Source organism: Apium graveolens, chromosome 2 (assembly GCF_009905375.1).
Source record: "Apium graveolens cultivar Ventura chromosome 2, ASM990537v1, whole genome shotgun sequence".
Taxonomy (NCBI): Eukaryota; Viridiplantae; Streptophyta; class Magnoliopsida; order Apiales; family Apiaceae; genus Apium; species Apium graveolens.
The window spans coordinates 241,611,004-241,630,359 of record NC_133648.1 but is presented as its reverse complement, the minus strand read 5'-3'; the positions used below and the strand labels follow the sequence as shown (position 1 = coordinate 241,630,359).

Sequence of the window (19,356 nt, the reverse complement as noted above, 5' to 3'; positions counted from 1 at the left end):
AAGAAACAACTAACAGTTTCTCATTCTTTTATAGATGCAGCAGCAGAATATTAGTCTCTTGCTGCATTTACTTCTGACTTACGATGGTTAAAATTCCTCCTCTCAGATTTTGGTATTAAACATTTGATACTGATTACATTTTATTATGATAACCAAGCAGCTATTCATGCAGCTAACAACCTTGTTTTTCATGAACGTACCAAATATATATAATTTGACTGTCATTTTGTACGAGAAAAAAATCAAGCAAGTCTTATTGCTCCTTGCTACATATGCTCTCATCACCCAGTTTGTTGATTTATTTACCAAACCGCTTGAAAGTGATGCATATCGTCTACTATTTGGAAAGTTGGGTGTTCTTGACATTTCACCTTCAATTTGAGGGGGGTATTAGTTCTAAATTTTGTATATTTACAAAATTAAATTAGTTTACAATTATACAGTTAGCAAAACAAAATGTGTTTATCTTTATCTAGGATTTGGTTTATCGGATGCATATCTTATGTTTAGGATTAACTTGAAGCACATATATAAGTACCGGTAGTTTCAGCTCTACATACATCGTTCATATTATCTTCTAATCTGTACAGCTCTACATACATCGTTCATATCATCTTGTAATCTGATCTTGTAATCTGTATATGTATAGAAGCATTTTATTCAATAAAACACAAGTTTACCAATTTATTGACTCTCCTTTTTACAGGTCTGGACATTTTCATTTTTCTCTTTTAATTTGATTGTTCGTGATTTGGTTTGATTTATATTGTATATATTATTTACGGATTCATTGGAAGAAGTCTCTAGTGTAATAATCGGATCTGAAATTCCATAGGAAGTGATTAGCATGTTGTAGCAAGATTGCAACATAGAGAGGTCCCTTTGACGGGTGGCAAATACATCCTGGCCAGTCTTTATAAAATTGGTTGGGGAAGTGCTAGTCCAAGTTATAAACTTTTAGAAGTCATGTTAAAAAGACAAGTTAAAGAAAGGTGGCAAGTGCGTGTAAAGAGAAGTGCCTGACATTGAAAAACATTAAGTCAAATAAAGGGCATGTCAATACATCTGGCTCTATAAAGTTAATAGCATTGCCCCCATGAGAGAGATGTGATTCAGCTTTGCAAGTTATTGTTTGTTTTCTTCTTTGATTGCCACATGACTGAGCTATATGGAAAGCTAATCAAACATTAATATAGATCAGAGAATGTGCATTGACACGTAAATTTTATCAGATAACACTCCGATCCGATTTAAACTACAAAGAGGAGAGGGGGCGGATCATGACATAATATTAATGACATTCTGCATTAGCCTCGTTGTTCTATTATGCGGTACACTTATTTTAATTTATTAAATAAAAATAATAACAGAATTTCAAAAAACTGTGTAAGATATAGAAAGCACCCAAACATAATTAAAAGAAAGTTTATTTGTAAATTGAAAAGATGTAACCTACGAATGAAAGTGTTACTTGTTAAAGTTAATCATAATTTATTCAAAAAAAAAGAAGAAGTTAATCATAATTAGAAGTAGTAAAGCTGACTATAAAAAGTGCTATGGACCGACTATGCACATCGTATTGTCTTCATATTGGTGGTTGCTGTCAATTGAATCTCAGGTGGAGTAGTGCTAATATAACTTTAGCATCCACCTGGACATGCTTTCATATAATAAAAATTTGAGTCAAGATAAATTATGAGTACATCGAATTTTTAAACCCATGCCTTTTATCTTTCCATTGATAAATGGACCAGGGGTTCATAAGTTTTTGGAGTGTAACATGTGGAGAATACATAGATTCCACACTCACCAGTCAGTAGTCAGTAATCACAACACATATCCGTGATTAGTTTAAGTTAACATTCAGTTAACGATAACATACAATAACAAAACAAGTAGATATTAGCATAATTAAATTGTTATCAATTATTATAATTCTGATCTCGAATCTAATGATCTAATAAAATTGTATGTAAGCTGCTAATTACTAGAGATAATACTATAAGGTTTTGGTTAAGACCACTAACACAGTGACACCTCGAGTCGTGTATAAATTCACATTAGGATGTAATTGATGCAGGAGAATTTCGGGACAATTCGAGAAAGCAAAAATGGCGAGAAGGCAAAGGTAGAACCAATATATGATCATGCCAAAATAGTGAATTATATTAATAATAAATTGGGAGCAATCTAGTAGTATTGCATGGTCATGTTATTGGATTTTCTGGCGTGCCGAAATAAGAAAATATAATGGTTGAATGACAAATTGGAATTAGAGATATTGCATGGATCAAGGTGTCACCACGTCACTTTGAATTATTATTTAATTTTAGTTATGATTTATTTTATTTTATTTTATTTTAGGGTTTTACATCCTTATATAAACAACATCGCGATCTCCTTCTCTTATTTTCTTGTGAATTCAAGAATTTTTTCTTGAGGATTCAAAAATTGACTCGTAAATTCAAAGTGTTTAAAAATTTCTCGTGTAAGAGTTTTTGCAAGTAATAGTGCCTTTTTTTTTACGCTTTCGTTTCTACACTTCCGTATAATATCAGTAATTAACCCGTAAACCTACATGCATTGTTAGAAAATGTTCATCTTAGAGTCAGGTTTTACTGTGAAATTCATTTTGTGTAGTAATATTGTTATAATAAGAATCAGTTTTGGAAAATAAGAAGGAAAGGTGCATTAAAAGAGTTGAATGAAAGAACAAATAGAATTTAACTAAACAAAATCGATTAAATTAAGCAAAATTTAAATCGATCAAATAAAGCAAAAGAAGAAAACGGAAAGAGAGGAAAGTGACAGTGTGAGTGACAGTGATCGACCGGACCCTATTGACAAAAGCAGCCAATAGCCTTTTCTTCCCAACTAAGTTTGCAAGTGGGAGAGGCGACTCGAGCAACAAACTAAAAACCTAACTCGTCCAATAAAATTCAGCCAACCAAGCTGTAACCTAAAGTTGAAGGCCTCAGATCTTATACCTAGTTCCGGATTAATTAAAGGCAAATCTAACAGTGATCCAAAGATTTAAAATTGGGATAAATTATCTCAAATTTTATTCTAACAGTAATCCAAATGGTGATCTAAATGGTGATCCAAATTTGGATCAGTCACTGTTTACTGATCCAAATTTGGATCACTTGATTTAATATAAAATAATAATTTTATTATTTGTAATTTATGAGATTTTAAATTAATTTTAAATTTTTTAATTATATAATTAATAACAGAATATAATTAATAGTTAACAAAATTTATTTTTAACATAAAATTTAAAATAATGAGAAAACATAATTGTATTAAAATTTAAATAGAAATACAATATGATAATCGAATACGAACGTGATTTAAGTGCGCCAATTGAATAGTCAGAAGTGTCGTATCCAGAAGTTAAGACTATTATGATCGATGAAAATACTCGATTTTAAGAATTCCTGAACCGTCATAGAAAAATAAAAAATAAAGAGACACATATTGTACTTAAAGATGCATTAATTGATTATTTGTGGGAAGAATTTACTAATTCCGAAAATTAGTGTGTATCAATGATATTTTGTATGTTAATTATTGCAATAAATGTGTTTTTCGTGAATTAAGTGCACAATATTAATATTTTTATGTGTATTAATTTTTTGTGATTTAATTAATTTATGAAATGTTATATAATTTGTTAATAATGATTAAAAGATAAATTTAAGATAAAATTGGTTAATATGATATTTATATATTATTATATGTAAAAAGTAATTTGGATCACACTGTTGGAATTGATCAGAAATCTGATTTGGATCAGTATTTGGATGAGTTGGTGATCCAAATTTGAATTTTTGGATCATACCTGTTTGGAGATGGCCTAACTCTAAAAAGTTCACTTTTTGTTTGATTGTATTAGGCATTATAATAAACAGCCTAGTGGCCTGCTCTCTTTTTCTCAAATTTAATTAATTCATGTAATAAAGCCTGAGACCGAAAACTTGGTGGTATAAATAAAGTGTTTTATACATTTTTCGGAAAGATTTATTATAGTATTTTTTTTCTGAAATATTTGTATGAATGAAATGTACATGTTCTTATATGATTTACTCCCATCTCAGACCAATCAGCCACCCGTTTTGACTGAAACCACATGTTCCGCAAGACATATTAATTTAAGACAATACCAGGAGTAGAAGAATTAACAAGACAGCAAAGATAGAGAAAAAGCTTGCTGACTCGGGAAACTGAAAAGCAGTGCTTTCGTTAAACAAAAAATAAAAGCATGCATCCATGTCATGTGTGTTATATATACACATGCATCAGTGATACAACTAAAACTCACAGTTTGTAAAGGCCTTTGTCTGAAAATTGAGTTTGATCAAGATTAATAATATAAACACTTGCTCAACATCATTAAGCCTAGCTAGGTAAATAAACATAAATGGAGCAGAAACACATATATTTATCAGCATTAGGCGTGGGGGTAGGCGTTGGTGTAGGTCTTGGATTGGGTTCAGCACAGGGTATTAGCAAATGGAGCAGCATTACTGGCCGGGATTGTTCTGATTTCACCGGGGCTAATGCTGATGAGATTGAGCTGGAGCTTCGTCGTCTTCTTGTTGATGGTAAAGAAAGCACCGTTACTTTCGATGATTTTCCCTACTATATCAGGTACCCTTTCTTCATCTACGAATCCGGCTCCACGGCTAATGTTGGTTGTACTCTACTATCGGACGCTTATTTTTGTTAAACGCTTGTTAAATGCGTCGGACGTTAGCTGTGGACCTTCATCTTAAATATATTTTTAGTGTTTTACTTGTTCTATTTGTGTGTTCATTCGCATTTATAATCCAAATAATAAAATCAGGACATTATGGATTGTGTCGCACAGTGTTAATCGATCTGCTTAATTTTAATGTTTTCTGTAAAAGTACTAATCATTTAAGTTTTGTGTGTTTTTGTTTAAATTGGCAGTGAGCGGATCCGAATGTTATTAATGAGTGCAGCATATGTTCATCTCAATCACACTGATGTTTCTAAGCATACTCGAAATCTTTCACCTGCGAGTAGCGCTATTTTGCTCTCAAGCGTCAGCGGTACTTTCCTGAGTTTGAATTTGATTTTCTTTTTTTTAATCTTAAGTACTCTTGTATGAAAGTTATTATTGTTGGCCTGATTTTGTTTCTGTTTTTATTGTGTTTGTCATGTGAAGAACTTTATCATCAAATGCTTGCAAAGGCGTTATCACACTATTTTAAAGCAAAGTTGCTCCTGTTGGATGTGACAGACTTTTCTATGAAGGTATTTTTAAACAAGCATAGTCATGAAAATTTCATTTGTTGATTGTTGTTTCATTGTTCTAATTCTAGGAATGATGTTTTCCACAGATGCAGGGCAAGTATGGTAGTTGTAAGAGAGAATCTGTAAGTACTGTTTTATTATCCCTTCGATTTTTCAGTTTTAACCTGTCTACGCTCAGAATTTTCGGCTGTAACACGTATTCTCTCATCTGAGTTGTAAAATATTTTGTCAATGTTTCCATTTGGTCCCCTTGAGAGTGAATTACAGCTTTGCTGTTGCACATATATATAAGCTGATTCAGTAGTTTACCATATTGCAGCCTGTGAAGAACTCTATCTCAGATACTGCTTTGGGACGAGTATCCAGTTTATTAGGTTCCTTTTCAATCCTTTCAGCAGGGCGTGATGTTGAAGGTACGGAAAGGGTCTACTAAAAATTCTCTAGATAATTTCCGCTCTTTGTTTTGTTACTTGTAGTGCTGAAATCGCTCTCGTTAACATACGAGTAAGTATTACTTATTTTTTGACACTTTAAATTACTTTCTCTGTGGAAAAAAATAACTGAAAATGCAACTACTGAATGAACCAATAATGGCTTTTAAGCATTGGGACTTCCTATACGAAATTTGTGAAGTTTTCAGCCTATGTTGTTTCTCCCTAAGCATTGATATAATTTTCATATTCTGTTTTTCAACATTGTGATAATTGGTAGATGTTATTATTTTCTTGACAATCAAAACTTTTTCACTTTTTTTAGCTCCTATACAACGAGTCAGCAGCTGGTCGTTCGATGAAAAAATCTTTGTGCAGTCACTTTACAAGGTAAATTTCAAGTTTGTCCGAAGCTTTAATTGTTGTTTCCTTCAGTTGACTAGATAGTTTACTTAAATTATCATTAACATCGAGTTCAAACCTGTGTAAGATGCTGAGTAATGCTTACTACTTTGCCACAGGTTTTAGTTTCTGTGTCCGAAACAAATTCCATCATACTTTACATCAGAGATGTTGAGAAGCTACTTCTTCAATCACCAAGGCTTTACAACTTGTTTGATAAAATGTTGAAGAAGTTACCGGGACCAGTGTTACTTCTTGGTTCTCAGATGTTGGAATCAGATGATGCTTGCAGGGACATTGATGAGAAAATTACAAAGTTGTTCTCCTACACTATTAATATCAAGCCACCGGAAGATGAGGGTAGTCTTATGAGCTGGAAAGCCCAACTAGAAGAGGATACGAAGACGATCCAGTCTCAGGATAACAAAAATCACATCGCTGAGGTACTTGCAGCAAATGATCTTGAATGCTATGATCTAGATTCAATCTGTCAAGCAGATTCCAAGGTTCTAAATGATCATATTCAAGAAATTGTGGTATCGGCATTAACTTTTCATTTGATGAACAATAAAGAACCTGAATACAGAAATGGGAAGTTACTTATATCATCGAAGAGGTAGATGCTAACTCTTCTTTTACTTTAACAAGCCACTTCCATATTTTTGGCCTCCGATGCGTCTAAATTGACCTTGTATTTTCCATTTTCCCTCTTTTGCAGTTTGTCCCATGGATTAAGTTTCTTCCAGGAGGGTAAAAATAGCGGGAAAGATAATCTTAAGCTGGAGACAAATGAATCTACCAAGGTATTCCTTCGTCGTTATCGTTCTTAAAATATATCTATCAACTTTTGTTTCAATGGTGCAATGGGTTTAGTTATGCAACCTTCTTTAAACAGGTAATTTTAGGAGGCGAGACTATTGGATTAAAAAGTGATTCAAAATCAACTGAAAATAAGAGTGATGCAGACAAAACATCTTCAAAGCAGGATGGTGAAAATAAACCTCAAGCTAAAGTGGTGAGTTCAGTTTCTTACTTTTTCACTAAGATAAGAAGAGAAAAATACCGTAAACTTAGAAGATATGTCGTAAGATTGAGAACCAATAAAACACAGCGTCTCAGATGAGTTCATTAGCACACCTGGAGAAATAGATATTTTTGGTTTTTTATCAACTATATATGCATTTACCTGAATATGGTTAATCTGAGCAGTAGACATGTATAATATTTTCTTAGAAATCAAGTCACTGCATTGCAAATTTGCAAGACACTATTTTGATCTACAAACTGCATTGCTAGTACAAATCATTAGATCAAACAGTAGTTACCCACTTCTATTGTTTCACCTTGTCCAACTCTTCAAATTCACGGTGTGTCATCAGGAAGTTCCAGACAATGAATTTGAAAAGCGCATAAGGCCAGAAGTTATTCCTGCAAATGAAATTGGAGTGACATTCGCAGATATTGGTTCGTTGGAAGAAACTAAAGAATCACTGCAGGAGTTGGTCATGCTTCCTCTTCGAAGACCAGACCTGTTTAATGGTGGACTTCTTAAGCCTTGCCGAGGCATATTACTCTTCGGGCCTCCTGGCACTGGAAAAACAATGCTGGCAAAGGCCATAGCCAATGATGCTGGAGCAAGCTTTATAAATGTCTCAATGTCAACCATCACCTCAAAATGGTTTGGGGAAGATGAAAAGAATGTTCGAGCTTTATTCACTCTTGCAGCCAAGGTTTCTCCAACAATTATATTTGTTGATGAAGTTGATAGCATGCTTGGGCAGCGGACAAGAACTGGAGAGCATGAGGCTATGCGGAAAATTAAGAATGAGTTCATGACACATTGGGATGGGCTGCTTACAAAACCTGGTGAGCGCATTCTTGTCCTTGCAGCTACCAACAGACCTTTTGACCTTGATGAAGCAATTATAAGGCGATTTGAGCGAAGGTAAAACTTCTTTATTTGTACAGAACTTTCTTTTTTGCCAAGTTATTTGTACAAAGTCACATCTGCTATTAGAAGCCCAATATCTGGCACTAACACTGCATGTTTTGTCATGACTGAATGAACTTTTGTCAACTTGTTTGTTCACAACCTTTCATCAACCCATTCCAATGCCTTTTGTTAGGAAAGAGATGATAGAATAACAAAAACGGGCCAGTGGTCAAACGTTATTTGGCGATTAGTTATTAACATCTCCTAATATCATAATAATGGGAAAGTTAAAATGTTAATCCTCCATCTTTAAGTACCAATTGATATCGGAGTAGGTCTTCTGGACAAATAATTTTAATTTATCAACATAGGTACTATTTGTTATTAATTTAAATTACGCACAAAGCATCTATAAAATGTGTTGGAAATTAAGTAGCCATTGATTTTTGAACTGAATTCTCGGGTGGACAGAATTATGGTTGGTCTACCATCGACTGAGAGCAGAGAAAAGATCTTGCGAACACTTCTGGCAAAAGAAAAGGTCGAACAATTAGATTTCAAAGAGCTCGCAACTATGACAGAAGGATATAGTGGAAGTGACCTCAAGGTTTGTGACACTTAAATTTGATCGATAAGTTTGATATCAATCAACTGAAAATGGTACTTGGCATTAACCATACACCTACAGGTTTTGTGTGTTACAGCAGCTTATCGACCGGTACGAGAACTGATACAACAAGAGAGAAAGAAAGACTTGGTAATTTCTCAAATACGAGCTACTAAATTATAAATTTTGATTGACAAATACTTGACCCTGATTTTCCCGAGTTCCTTGATCATAATTAGGCATTTACCAATAACTTGTATTTACAGGAAAAAAAGCAGAAAACTGCAGAAGGGAAGGATGCAGATGATGCTTCAGAAAATAAGGAAGAAAGTGACAGGGTAGTTACTTTGAGGCCTCTAAACATGGAAGACTTGAGACAGGCAAAGAATCAGGTATAAGTTTGAAGGGCAGTGCACTTTATTTCTCGTTCGGTATAAATTTGGAGTTTGGAGTTGTTGTGTATCTGATTTGCTTTGGAGTTTGTAATCTGTAATCTGTAATCTGTAAATAAACATTTTCAACTTTATAAGCTACTGAAATTGTGTTGTACAGTGTTGGTAGAATATCTTCCGACCTTAACAAATATATTTGCGGCTGCAGGTTGCTGCCAGTTTTGCTTCTGAAGGGTCAGTGATGAGTGAGCTGAAACAATGGAATGCATTGTACGGAGAGGGTGGTTCACGGAAGAAGGAACAGCTATCTTACTTCCTTTAAGCATTTCTTGAATGTGGAACACTTAACAAATATCAGCATCCTTCAATTCTGGAGAACCTGATACCCTGGAAACTTCGAATGAGCATCACTATGAATGTTATTGCATTTGAGTATCTGTTTGTAAGTCATGCTACAGAGAATATTTAATTAAGCCATTGTATAAACCACGAGTTACGTTTCTGCTATGTAATTATCCATATGGAAAGTTGGCATCTAGAAACTGGAGTGTCTATAGTTTACATATTATGTAGCATTTGTAGCGTGGTAAATTTGCAGCTTGATTGTAGTCAATTAACTAAGTTCCAGTAGTTATACAATTCATCCTCAAAAGCAAATCATCATGACAAGTTTGAGAGCATAAACCTCACTAACAAAAGGGGCAACTATTCTGCCTTGTTTTATTTCATCCTCATCTCTTTCATGGAATGTATAAGATGAGTATTACAACGAACACTGCATGTTACGACCAAAGTGTTACAGCAATAATGGGCACAGATACTGACATACAACCACAAATAGCAAAAACTATTGATCCTGCTGCCTCATCTCTATATAAACTTTTTTCCTTTCAAAAATCCTTTAGGAATCTTACTCAAAACCTTCGCATCAAACACTGCATACTGCTTTTTAATCCCAGCTTCAAACATTGCATACTGCTTTTTTATCTCAGCTTCAAACATTGCATGCTGCTTATTGATCTGAGCTTCAGCTTTCTCAGAGAAGGCATCAATTTTGACCTCATACTTCTCATAAAGCACAGGCACCGTATGTAGCAATAAGAAAGCTGTTTATAAACAAAACTCAAGTCAGGTATGAAGAATGGAAATAATAAGTGGAACTAATATTGTACAGACAGTTATGCTCGAGTGAATGAGCTTTAGATAGTTTTCTTACAAATGTAACACAGTGTCAGGAAACTGCAGCAACTCCCAATAACTGAAAATAACCACAGACCAGCAATCACCTGAAATTTGAGATAATGATCATAATTACATGACGTGGGGTGTGCTTAACTTGTATCCTTAATCAACTAATTAGTTAATTAGCTTCCATGTGAACATCAAACGTGACTATAGTCGAGTTGAGACCATAAACAAGAAAAAGGTGCAACAACACTGAAGCTTACAACTATAAATTTCTTCACATCTTTCCCTGCTGCAATGTCATGTAGGACTGCAAGAGCGCCGTTTATTTCAATTCTAAGGGCACCAGCAACACCCAAGACAACATCTTCTGGAAATCTAACTTCTGGAATCCTAGGTGGAGACCTAATAATGTACGAAACATGATATCAAAAGATTAGATAAGTTTAGAATGAAAAACAAGAGTACGAGGAAACTTAACAACTTACTTTTTCAACAAGGTGGATGCATTTGACCATAGGTAAACGAAAGCCAGAGCTAGGATCAGCACATGACATATCAGAGTAAGAAAATGGTATTCAAGCAACTCGAAAAGCACCCAAATAGCAGTTGCGAAACCAAGCACCTCAGCAGTGATCTTTTTGTTTCTCCAGAGGAAAATATCAGCAGCTGCAAGAGGACATGTAAAGATAGAATAATCCCAGTATTCATGCAACACGGTCAGAATGCTACAAATGTCACATATAAAATCTACCGTTCCAAATTACAAACATAAATAGATAAATTTATACGCCTGAAATTAGATGTGCAAGTAGGTGCTGAAAAAGAAGAGAAGAAAACATACGTTTACGGCCTGGGAAGAGCTTGTTGTCTCTTCCAAAGACGCGACAAATCTTAGCTTTATAAGCTGCGGACATAGGCAATGGCTTGCTCTCTTTATGGGCTCCATTCAACTGTTTGATTGTTTTCTCCATTTGTGAATCAACTTTTGGCAAGGACTCTGCCATTTCAACTGTGTGCTTAGTGAACGAAATGAGAGAGAGGTGATGGAGATAGAAATGAAATGCAGAGCGGCTTTAAGGAGCACAGGGGGGGTATAGTTAAAAATAACGAAGTTCGATGAAGAACAGAGCAAGGCTGGCACACATAAAGAGAAATGCTCTCTATCTGACATATCCCCAGGCTCCCATACGTTTGCTGGCTACGAGCGAAGATCCAACTGTTCGAAAATAATCTCGACCCATATTCGCATTTCGCATCAGCATAGTTTTTTTTTGTTGATTGGTGAATGATGTTTTTTTTGCCAAAAAAAAAAAAAAAAAATCAAATTGGCCTAGTTTCATTTCAAATGCAGTCAAATAAAAAGGCGTCCAGCCTATACTCCCTTCTTTTTGCTCTCATTTGGTTGGAAAGATTAAGAAAACTAATTGTTGGATCAAAAAGAGAAGATCCAAAAGAGTTACATTTAGAACAATTATTAGCTATTAATATAAAGTCCAAAAAGGCCCATTTTGTATAAAAAGCTCATTTGAGATTTAGTATAAATAAGACACAACAACCTCATAAGAGGGGGTTGACACATTAAGTAAAGAAGACCACTCCTTATAATTGACTCTCATATATTAATAAATATTGTAGGCACATCATTTGGCGCTAGAAGGAGGGGCTTTATTTTTTAGATCCAACCGAAGATGATCGTTGAAGAGATTGATCCGGCAACAGCCGGACCAACTCAGGTGAAAGAACCAGTGGTAGAGGCTATCACCAATCCGAAGGGTCACGAGGCACAAGAGCCACCCAAACATTCGACTTTGAAGCCGAAGTGTTTATTTCCTCCGCCTGAGGAAGGTTCTCATGATCAGGCGCCGAAGTTATCACATGTTGATCAGCGAGATAGGAAGGGAAAGTTCAAGTCGGATCAAAGACAAAGGATCCAGACATCCAAGGGAAAAAAAGGTGTTGTCAAGCGACATGCGACTTCACCTTGAAAAAATTGAAAAATCAAAGGCTGAAAATAATGAAGATCGGGAGGATTTGCCATACTCCGATGAGGAGCTGGAGCTCCTGGAACGTGAGATACAAATGCTTCAAGCCAAACTTGAACGACAGCGTGAAATCCATCGTCTCCGTCGTGAACTTCAGCAGGCTTCGATTGAAAACCAAGAGCAAGACGATGTTCACTACATCGACGACGAAGACGCCGATTACGAGTATGAGCCGTCAGCAGAATCGACATACTCACAATCTCGAGGACGTCGACAGCGCACAATATCGTCTGCCGATGTTTCTCAGCGAACTGAGTCCACATAATCTATCTCCCATGAGGAATTTTCCAAGATGCAAGAGGAAATCGCTCAGATGCGCACCATAATGAGAAATCAGTCAGGATTTGAAACTGTATCTGAAAGCCCCCTGTCGTTGGTTCTTGAAAAAGCACGCATCGATAGGATGTTGAAAACGCCTGCCCTCGATTATTTCGACGGATCTTCGGACCCGTTAGCATTTCTAAACACTTTTGATGGTCGCATGGCTTTCTTCGGCCACTCGGAGATCGCTAGGTGTCAGTTTTTCTCCACTTGCCTCCAAGGCACGGCTCTCCGATGGTATAGTAACTTACCACCTCGATCAATCGACTCGTGGACAACTTTGAAGAGCAAGTTTCAAGCTCGATCCTCCAGCAACTACAAAGGAATCAAAGTTACAGCATCCTTGATGACAATGCACCAACGCTCCAGTGAAAGTCTCCGGAGTTTCTTAACCCGGTTCAGGGAAGAGATAGCAAAAATTCTGGACTTAATAGAGCATATGGCTGTCAATTTCCTGACGGCAGGTATCGATAAATCCAGGCATGGGCTACTTTTAGAAGAATTTTTTAAAAAAAGGCCAAAAACCCTACAGGCCGCATTCCAGATTATAGAACATCGCATGATGCTTCAAGAAGCAGTAAGCTGCATACAATCCCCCCGGAGGTCGTCAAAATATGAGCGACGTCGTAGCTATAGTCCACGATCCCCCGCGAGGGAAAGGCGCCGAGAACGTCGCCGATCACCCCCATGCACATCGGATCTCCCTCCGAGGGATAGAAGAGAAAGAGACTGGCAGCTCCGCAATCGATCTGAAAGAAAGTTTACTAAACTCAACACCGAAAAGACGACAATTTTGGCAGTGTTAAAAACAGAGACAGACTACCGTCCTCCAAGACCCATGAAACCGAGCAGGCCCCCAAGCTCCAGATATTGTGAATATCATGAGGATACTGGGCATACAACAGAGCAATACTTTCAACTCAGCAATCTCATCGAAGGAAAAATTCGTCGAGGACAACTTGTCCACTATGTACAACAAGATGATGCGCCCCGGCGCCACCATCGTGGTGAGAACGATCGTGTAATCGACGTCATTTTTGGCGGTATAGCCGCCGGGGGCCTCTCCCACAATTCTCGCAAGCTTTACGCTCGAGAAGTTTTTAATGTCAATCCCTCGGCAACTAAACGTCCTCGAGCGAATCCCTCCCCGGTCATATCTTTATCTGACGATGGTTACCGTCCCGGTCTCTTCGAAGGCCACCGAGATGCTCTTGTCATCACAACGCGTGTGGGAAACAACACGGTTAAGAAGATGCTGGTCGACAGTGGCAGCTCCGTCGATGTGCTATATCATCATGCTTTTTCCCGAATAGACATCGAAGATCGAAGACTTGAAAATTCCCGAACACCGTTATACGGGTTTACAGGCAATGAGATCCATGTGGTAGGAACCGTCAACATGCCAGTGCTTTTTGGTTCTCCACCCTGTCAGGTTTGGAAAGTGGTCAAATTCCACGTGATTAGTGCTTCCTCAAGTTTCAACGCCATATTGGGGCGAACAACGATTACTGCACTCCGAGCTATAACATCTATATCCCACTTAAAAATGAAATTTCCCACAGACTTCGGTGTTGGAGAAATGATCGGTGATCAGGCAACAACAAGACAATGCTACTTGACCACCGTGTCTCCAAGAAAAAAGACTGACGAAGAATTAGAAGTTAATCAAGTGCTCGACATCGACCCCAGGGACCTTGTTGACCCGCCCACTAACAATTCTTGCTCTCCCGTCGAAGAAACTGAAGAAATTGAAATGTTCGAAGGTAACCCTGAGAAAACTACAAGGATCGACAAAAATCTCCCTAATCAGTTAAAGAAAGATATCAAGTGCCTTACCCATGAATTTTCTGATATTTTCGCCTGGGATCCAAAAGATATGCCTGGAATTCTCGAGGTCGTCGCCCGACACTCTTTACACATCAGCAAACACATCAGGCCAGTGAGGCAAATACACCGTACATTTTCTACCGAGAAAAGAGCAGCCATCGACCAAGAGGTCAATAGGTTACTCGAGGCCGATTTCATTGAGCCGATACAATTCCCCACATGGATCTCGAACGTGGTCCTGGTCAAGAAAAGTAATGGAAAGTGGAGAATGTGCATCAATTACTCAGATGTAAATAAGGCATGTCCTAAAGACTTTTACCCACTCCCGAATATCGATCAACTCATTGATGCAACAGCGGGGAATGAACTTCTCTATTTTATGGATGCCTTTTCGGGATACAATCAAATTAAGATGGACTCACAAGACTGGCAGCAGACTGCATTCATCACACACCGGGGAGTCTTAAGCTACCGAGTGATGCCTTTCGGTTTAATCAATGCCGGAGCTACTTTTCAACAAATGATAGATAAAATATTTGCCTCGCAGATCGGGAGAAACATGCTGATATATGTCGACTACATGATCCCAAAGTCGAAGATTTCCTCCGACCATGTGTTAGACCTTCGCGAAACATTTGAAAACGCAAGGAAAAACAACATGCGGTTAAACCCAGCTAAATGCTCATTCGGTCTTACTGCCGGAAAATTCCTTGGCTTTTTAGTCACACAAAGAGGTATCGAAGCAGATCCATCTCAAACAAGAGCAATCTTGGAAATGGAAAATCCAAAATCAGTAAAAGATTTACAAAAACTAACCGGTTGCATCGCTGCACTTCGAAGGTTTATTCCACAATCGTCAAAAAGATGCCTTCCTTTTTTCTCAGCAATAAAGAAATCCTCTAAGTCCTCGCACTTTGAGTGGAGCGAAGAGTGCGATAAGAATTTCTCCGAGCTAAAAGCATTCCTAACAAACCCACCCATCCTCACTCGGCCTTTACCTGGCGGGCCTTTGAAGGTATACCTCTCTGCATCCGATGAGACGGTCGCGGCCGTACTGGTTTAGGTTGATGAAGGAAAAGAAATCCCGGTATACTACATTAGTCACTCTCTTCGAGATGCCTAAGTCAGATACCCGCAAGTAGAAAAATTGGTCTATGCCTTAGTTATCGCAAGCCGAAAACTGAGACACTATTTCCAGGGAAGGGAGATTATTGTGCTTACGAATCAACCCCTAAAGAGGATCCTACACAAGCCCGACATGACGGGTAGACTTGCTGCATGGACTATTAAATTGAGTCAGTTCTACATCGAGTATAAGCCTCGAACTGTGATAAAGGCCCAGGTCCTTTCAGACTTCGTTGCTGAGTGTCAATTCCAAGCTAAAGCCCAGAACTTCGACGAAAATCATTTAAGACCGTGGTTATTATTCATCGACGGATCCTCGACGGCCGACTCTGCAGGAGCGGGAATTATTTTAATAAGTCCGGGGGGATTCAAAGTCTAGCAAGCTCTAAAGTTTTAATTTTCAGCTACAAACAATGTCGTCGAATACGAGGCACTCATCACAGGGTTAAGACTGGCGACGGACCTTGAAGCTAAAATTATTGACATATTCGAAGATTCTCAGTTAGTCTCTAAACAAATAAGCGGGGAATTCAAGACACATAACGAAAAAATGTCTCAATATCTGGAAAAAACACAAGAACTACTCAAAAAATTCTCCTCATGGAAACTTTCGAATGTCGATAGAGAAGAGAACCAGTGGGCTGACTCCTTGGCCAAGTTAACATCCTCCAATCTACCAATCAATATCAATCTGGTATACGTCGACGTCCTAGCAACTCCCGCCATCGATGAGTTTTCTATCAACCAGATCCAGAGTAGCTCCGACTGGCGAAAGCCATTTCTCGAGTACATTATCGACAACAAACTCCCGGACGAGAAACGCGAAGCTCGCTCACTCATGTTCAAAGCAAGAAATTACTGTGTAATTGGTTCATCGCTATATCGGCGCGCTCTATCTGAACCACTCCTCCGATGTTTGACATTAGAAGAAGCCCATCTAGCAATGGTCGAGGTACACACGGGAATTTGTGGCGACCACCTCGGGGGAAAAAACCTAGCCCTTAAAATAATCAGACAAGGTCTGTATTGGGCCATAATTCGGAAAGACTACGAGAAATATGTTAGAAAGTGCCAAGCATGTCAACTACACGAAAACGTAGATCACCGACCCACGTCAAAGCTCAATTATGTCCTCGCACCATGCCCTTTCTTTCAGTGGGGCATCGATATAGTAGGACCATTTCCAAAATCTAAACATCAGTGCCAATATATCGTGGTCGCGGTGGATTATGCTACAAAATGGGTCGAAGCAAAACCTCTTTCAAAGATCAGAGAAAAAGAAATGATTGAATTTTTCATGGAATATGTGGTATTTCGCTTTGGAATCCCGCGAATCCTAGTTTTAGACAATGGCACACAGTTTGTGGGGGCACAATTTGAGAAAACTTTAGAAGAGTTAAAAATCCAACATATCAAGGCCTCAGTTGCATATCCACAAGCCAATGGACTTGCAGAGATAACAAATAGAACCATCCTACAAGGGTTAAAGAAAAGAATTGAAGAAATTCCCCGCTGCTAGGTTGATGAACTGCCAAATGTGTTGTGGTCATACAGGATGACCCCTCGAAGCTCGACAGGTGAGACCCCTTTCCGCCTAGCGTATGGCGTCGATGTAGTCTTGCCGGTTGAAATAAGCCTAATTTCCCCAAGGGTCGAAGTTTTCGACCCTTCTCTCGCACTCGAGGGTTTGCGATTTCACAATGACTTACTTGAAGAAACAAGAGAGGAATCTCAACTACGCATGATCGCGCAACAAGAAAAAATTGCAAATTACTTTAACAAGAGAGTAAAAAACAAGCACTTTAAATAGGGGACCTCGTCCTTCGAGATTCTACTGCATCCCAGCCCACTGTCTCAAGTAAGCTCAAGCCAACGTGGGAAGGCCCATACAGAGTTTCGAGGGTCGTCAGCATGGGAACTTATGAGCTCTCACACCTCGACGGTCATCTAATCAAGAACGCCTGGAACGGCATCCACCTCAAGAAATTTTATCAGTAACGTGCTCCTATGTGTAATATTTGAAACTTCAAGGCTACAACCGCCCTACCAAAATTAACCCTCGATGCAATGAGGGTCGTTATGAGACCCCCATCGAAGGACACTTAATTTATGATAATGAAAGCTTTTAAGTTATCTTTCAAATTTTCAATCATATTTAAAGGCGCCTCAAACAAGAAAGACGTACGAAAGGAAAAAGACACTTACACAAAATATGAGTTATAACTCTTTAAAAGGGCATTTATACAAAACAAATTCTCGAAATTTTATGAACTCACGATAAGATCTCATGAATTGATCACGAAAAATTACCAAGCTTAACAATTGCAAAAAAAATAAATATATAAACAAACAAGGTTATAATTGAACAACTTTCACTTATTAGTTTTCGGTCATTTCACCGAGAACACACCTAATTTATATTTTGAACGTAACCATTTTCTAACGGAGGTATGGAAAAATAACAGTACAGTGGTTACTTGTAGCAATGAGCGTGCTACATCTTCAATATTCAGATTAAAAGAATTCTCATGCCGAAAATTAAAAAAAAAATAGATTTTTACCCAAGCTAGGGCTTACATTTTTCTTTATCTACTCAACATTAGAGTTCTTAACACTTAGTTTTATCACAGAATATAACATAATTTAGGAATGAAAGGGGGTGTACGCAGTTTTGATTTCAGCAATAATTTTGTGAAAACTGTAAAATGTTGTTTCAAGTAACCACCATTACCAAATACCAGCAGGAATAACAAATCAGTTCAAGAATCATCCAACAAATACCAAAGGTCCAAGAGTATTATTATTATTACATCACAACGGGGCATTCCCCGCCTTCAAGCACCATCGTTAGGAAGAGGATCCTGGGCAGTCTCCCTAGCATGAGCAAAATCACGAATATAATCGTCGAATGAATGACCAGCTATATCAACCCCAACACTCGATAACCTCGTCAAACAACGACCATAACCTTCACCCAACGCCTTTGCGATATCCTCAATGCTCTTCTCCAATTCCACCTTCATCTGATAGTTATCTTCAATCAAAGTTTGGTTGGAAGCAGCTAGGTCCGCAAGGTCTTTCTCAGCCTTCTCCCGCATCTTCTTCTCATCGTCCCTCGACAGAGTAACATTGCGTAAGGCTTCCTCCAATTCAGCTATCTTCTTGTTAGAAACATCACGCTCTGCTTCCAGCTCACTAACTCGTGTGCTTAACTGAGTATTAGCCACTGTCAACTCACCAGCCCGGCGATCCGCCGCCAAATACAAATCCTCAAACCTCTTCTTCTCCCGAGTCATCGACCCAAGATCAGCGCTAAGCTTAGAGGTCGACCCGCCATCACAATCATTCTTAAATTCACTCATGATGTAAGTGAAATTCGAAAGGAACTAGAAACAAAACAAAATACATACGTCAAAATAGAACTACAAAATCAAACAAGAAAGAATATTAGGCATCAGAGATGCATACCCGACCAACACGACCCATACATCTATCCACTAAGTCACTGCGCTTCTTAGCAGAATAAGACACCATGTTTTGGGGAAGCTGGAAGGCCCTAAAAACCTGTAGCGGCACTGTCGAGCCTCCGGTCCACCTCTCGTTAGGCTGAATCTCCACGCGTACGACATCCCTCGATGCATTGACATCTGAAGACGTCTTCAAAAGCCCCTTCCCTCCGACGATTGTCAGTGTTTTATTCAACGGTACACGATCATCCACAACCCTCGCACCATCGACATCCGAACGCTGCCTCTTCCTAGGCATCAGCTCAGGTTCGTCCGCAACAACTTCTTCACGATCTTCT

The 19,356-nt window shown here is 38.1% G+C and overlaps 2 protein-coding genes across 2 annotated transcripts; one reads left to right on the top strand and one right to left on the bottom strand.

The window, feature by feature from the left end:
- The first annotated feature begins 4,180 nt into the window (after positions 1-4,180).
- On the top strand, positions 4,181-9,590 carry LOC141708246 (uncharacterized). The gene is made up of 14 exons (XM_074511763.1): positions 4,181-4,653; positions 4,957-5,078; positions 5,195-5,283; positions 5,370-5,405; positions 5,603-5,696; positions 6,040-6,104; positions 6,236-6,732; positions 6,835-6,919; positions 7,012-7,131; positions 7,496-8,061; positions 8,521-8,656; positions 8,738-8,806; positions 8,923-9,048; positions 9,257-9,590. The coding sequence occupies exons 1-14, from the start codon at positions 4,424-4,426 to the stop codon at positions 9,368-9,370; spliced, it is 2,349 nt and encodes a 782-aa protein (XP_074367864.1). The 5' UTR covers positions 4,181-4,423; the 3' UTR covers positions 9,371-9,590.
- A 328-nt stretch (positions 9,591-9,918) lies between these two features.
- LOC141698439 (reticulon-like protein B3) lies at positions 9,919-11,240 on the bottom strand. The gene is made up of 5 exons (XM_074503138.1): positions 11,078-11,240; positions 10,722-10,983; positions 10,437-10,638; positions 10,265-10,334; positions 9,919-10,154 (listed from the first exon to the last, which is right to left on the bottom strand). Exons 1-5 carry the CDS (start codon positions 11,238-11,240, stop codon positions 9,919-9,921), a joined length of 933 nt encoding a protein of 310 aa, XP_074359239.1.
- Positions 11,241-19,356: the final 8,116 nt, after the last annotated feature.

Excerpts from the sequence above, each read along its gene's own strand:
- LOC141708246 (XM_074511763.1), top strand. The coding sequence starts at position 4,424 with ATGGAGCAGAAACACATATATTTATCAGCATTAGGCGTGGGGGTAGGC. Across the intron at positions 5,284-5,369 it reads TGACAGACTTTTCTATGAAG|ATGCAGGGCAAGTATGGTAG; the intron begins GTATTTTTAAAC and ends TGTTTTCCACAG. Across the intron at positions 5,697-6,039 it reads AGCAGGGCGTGATGTTGAAG|CTCCTATACAACGAGTCAGC; the intron begins GTACGGAAAGGG and ends CACTTTTTTTAG.
- LOC141698439 (XM_074503138.1), bottom strand. The coding sequence starts at position 11,240 with ATGGCAGAGTCCTTGCCAAAAGTTGATTCACAAATGGAGAAAACAATC. Across the intron at positions 10,639-10,721 it reads GCATCCACCTTGTTGAAAAA|GTCTCCACCTAGGATTCCAG; the intron begins GTAAGTTGTTAA and ends GTACATTATTAG. Across the intron at positions 10,155-10,264 it reads CCTGACACTGTGTTACATTT|CTTTCTTATTGCTACATACG; the intron begins GTAAGAAAACTA and ends GTTTATAAACAG.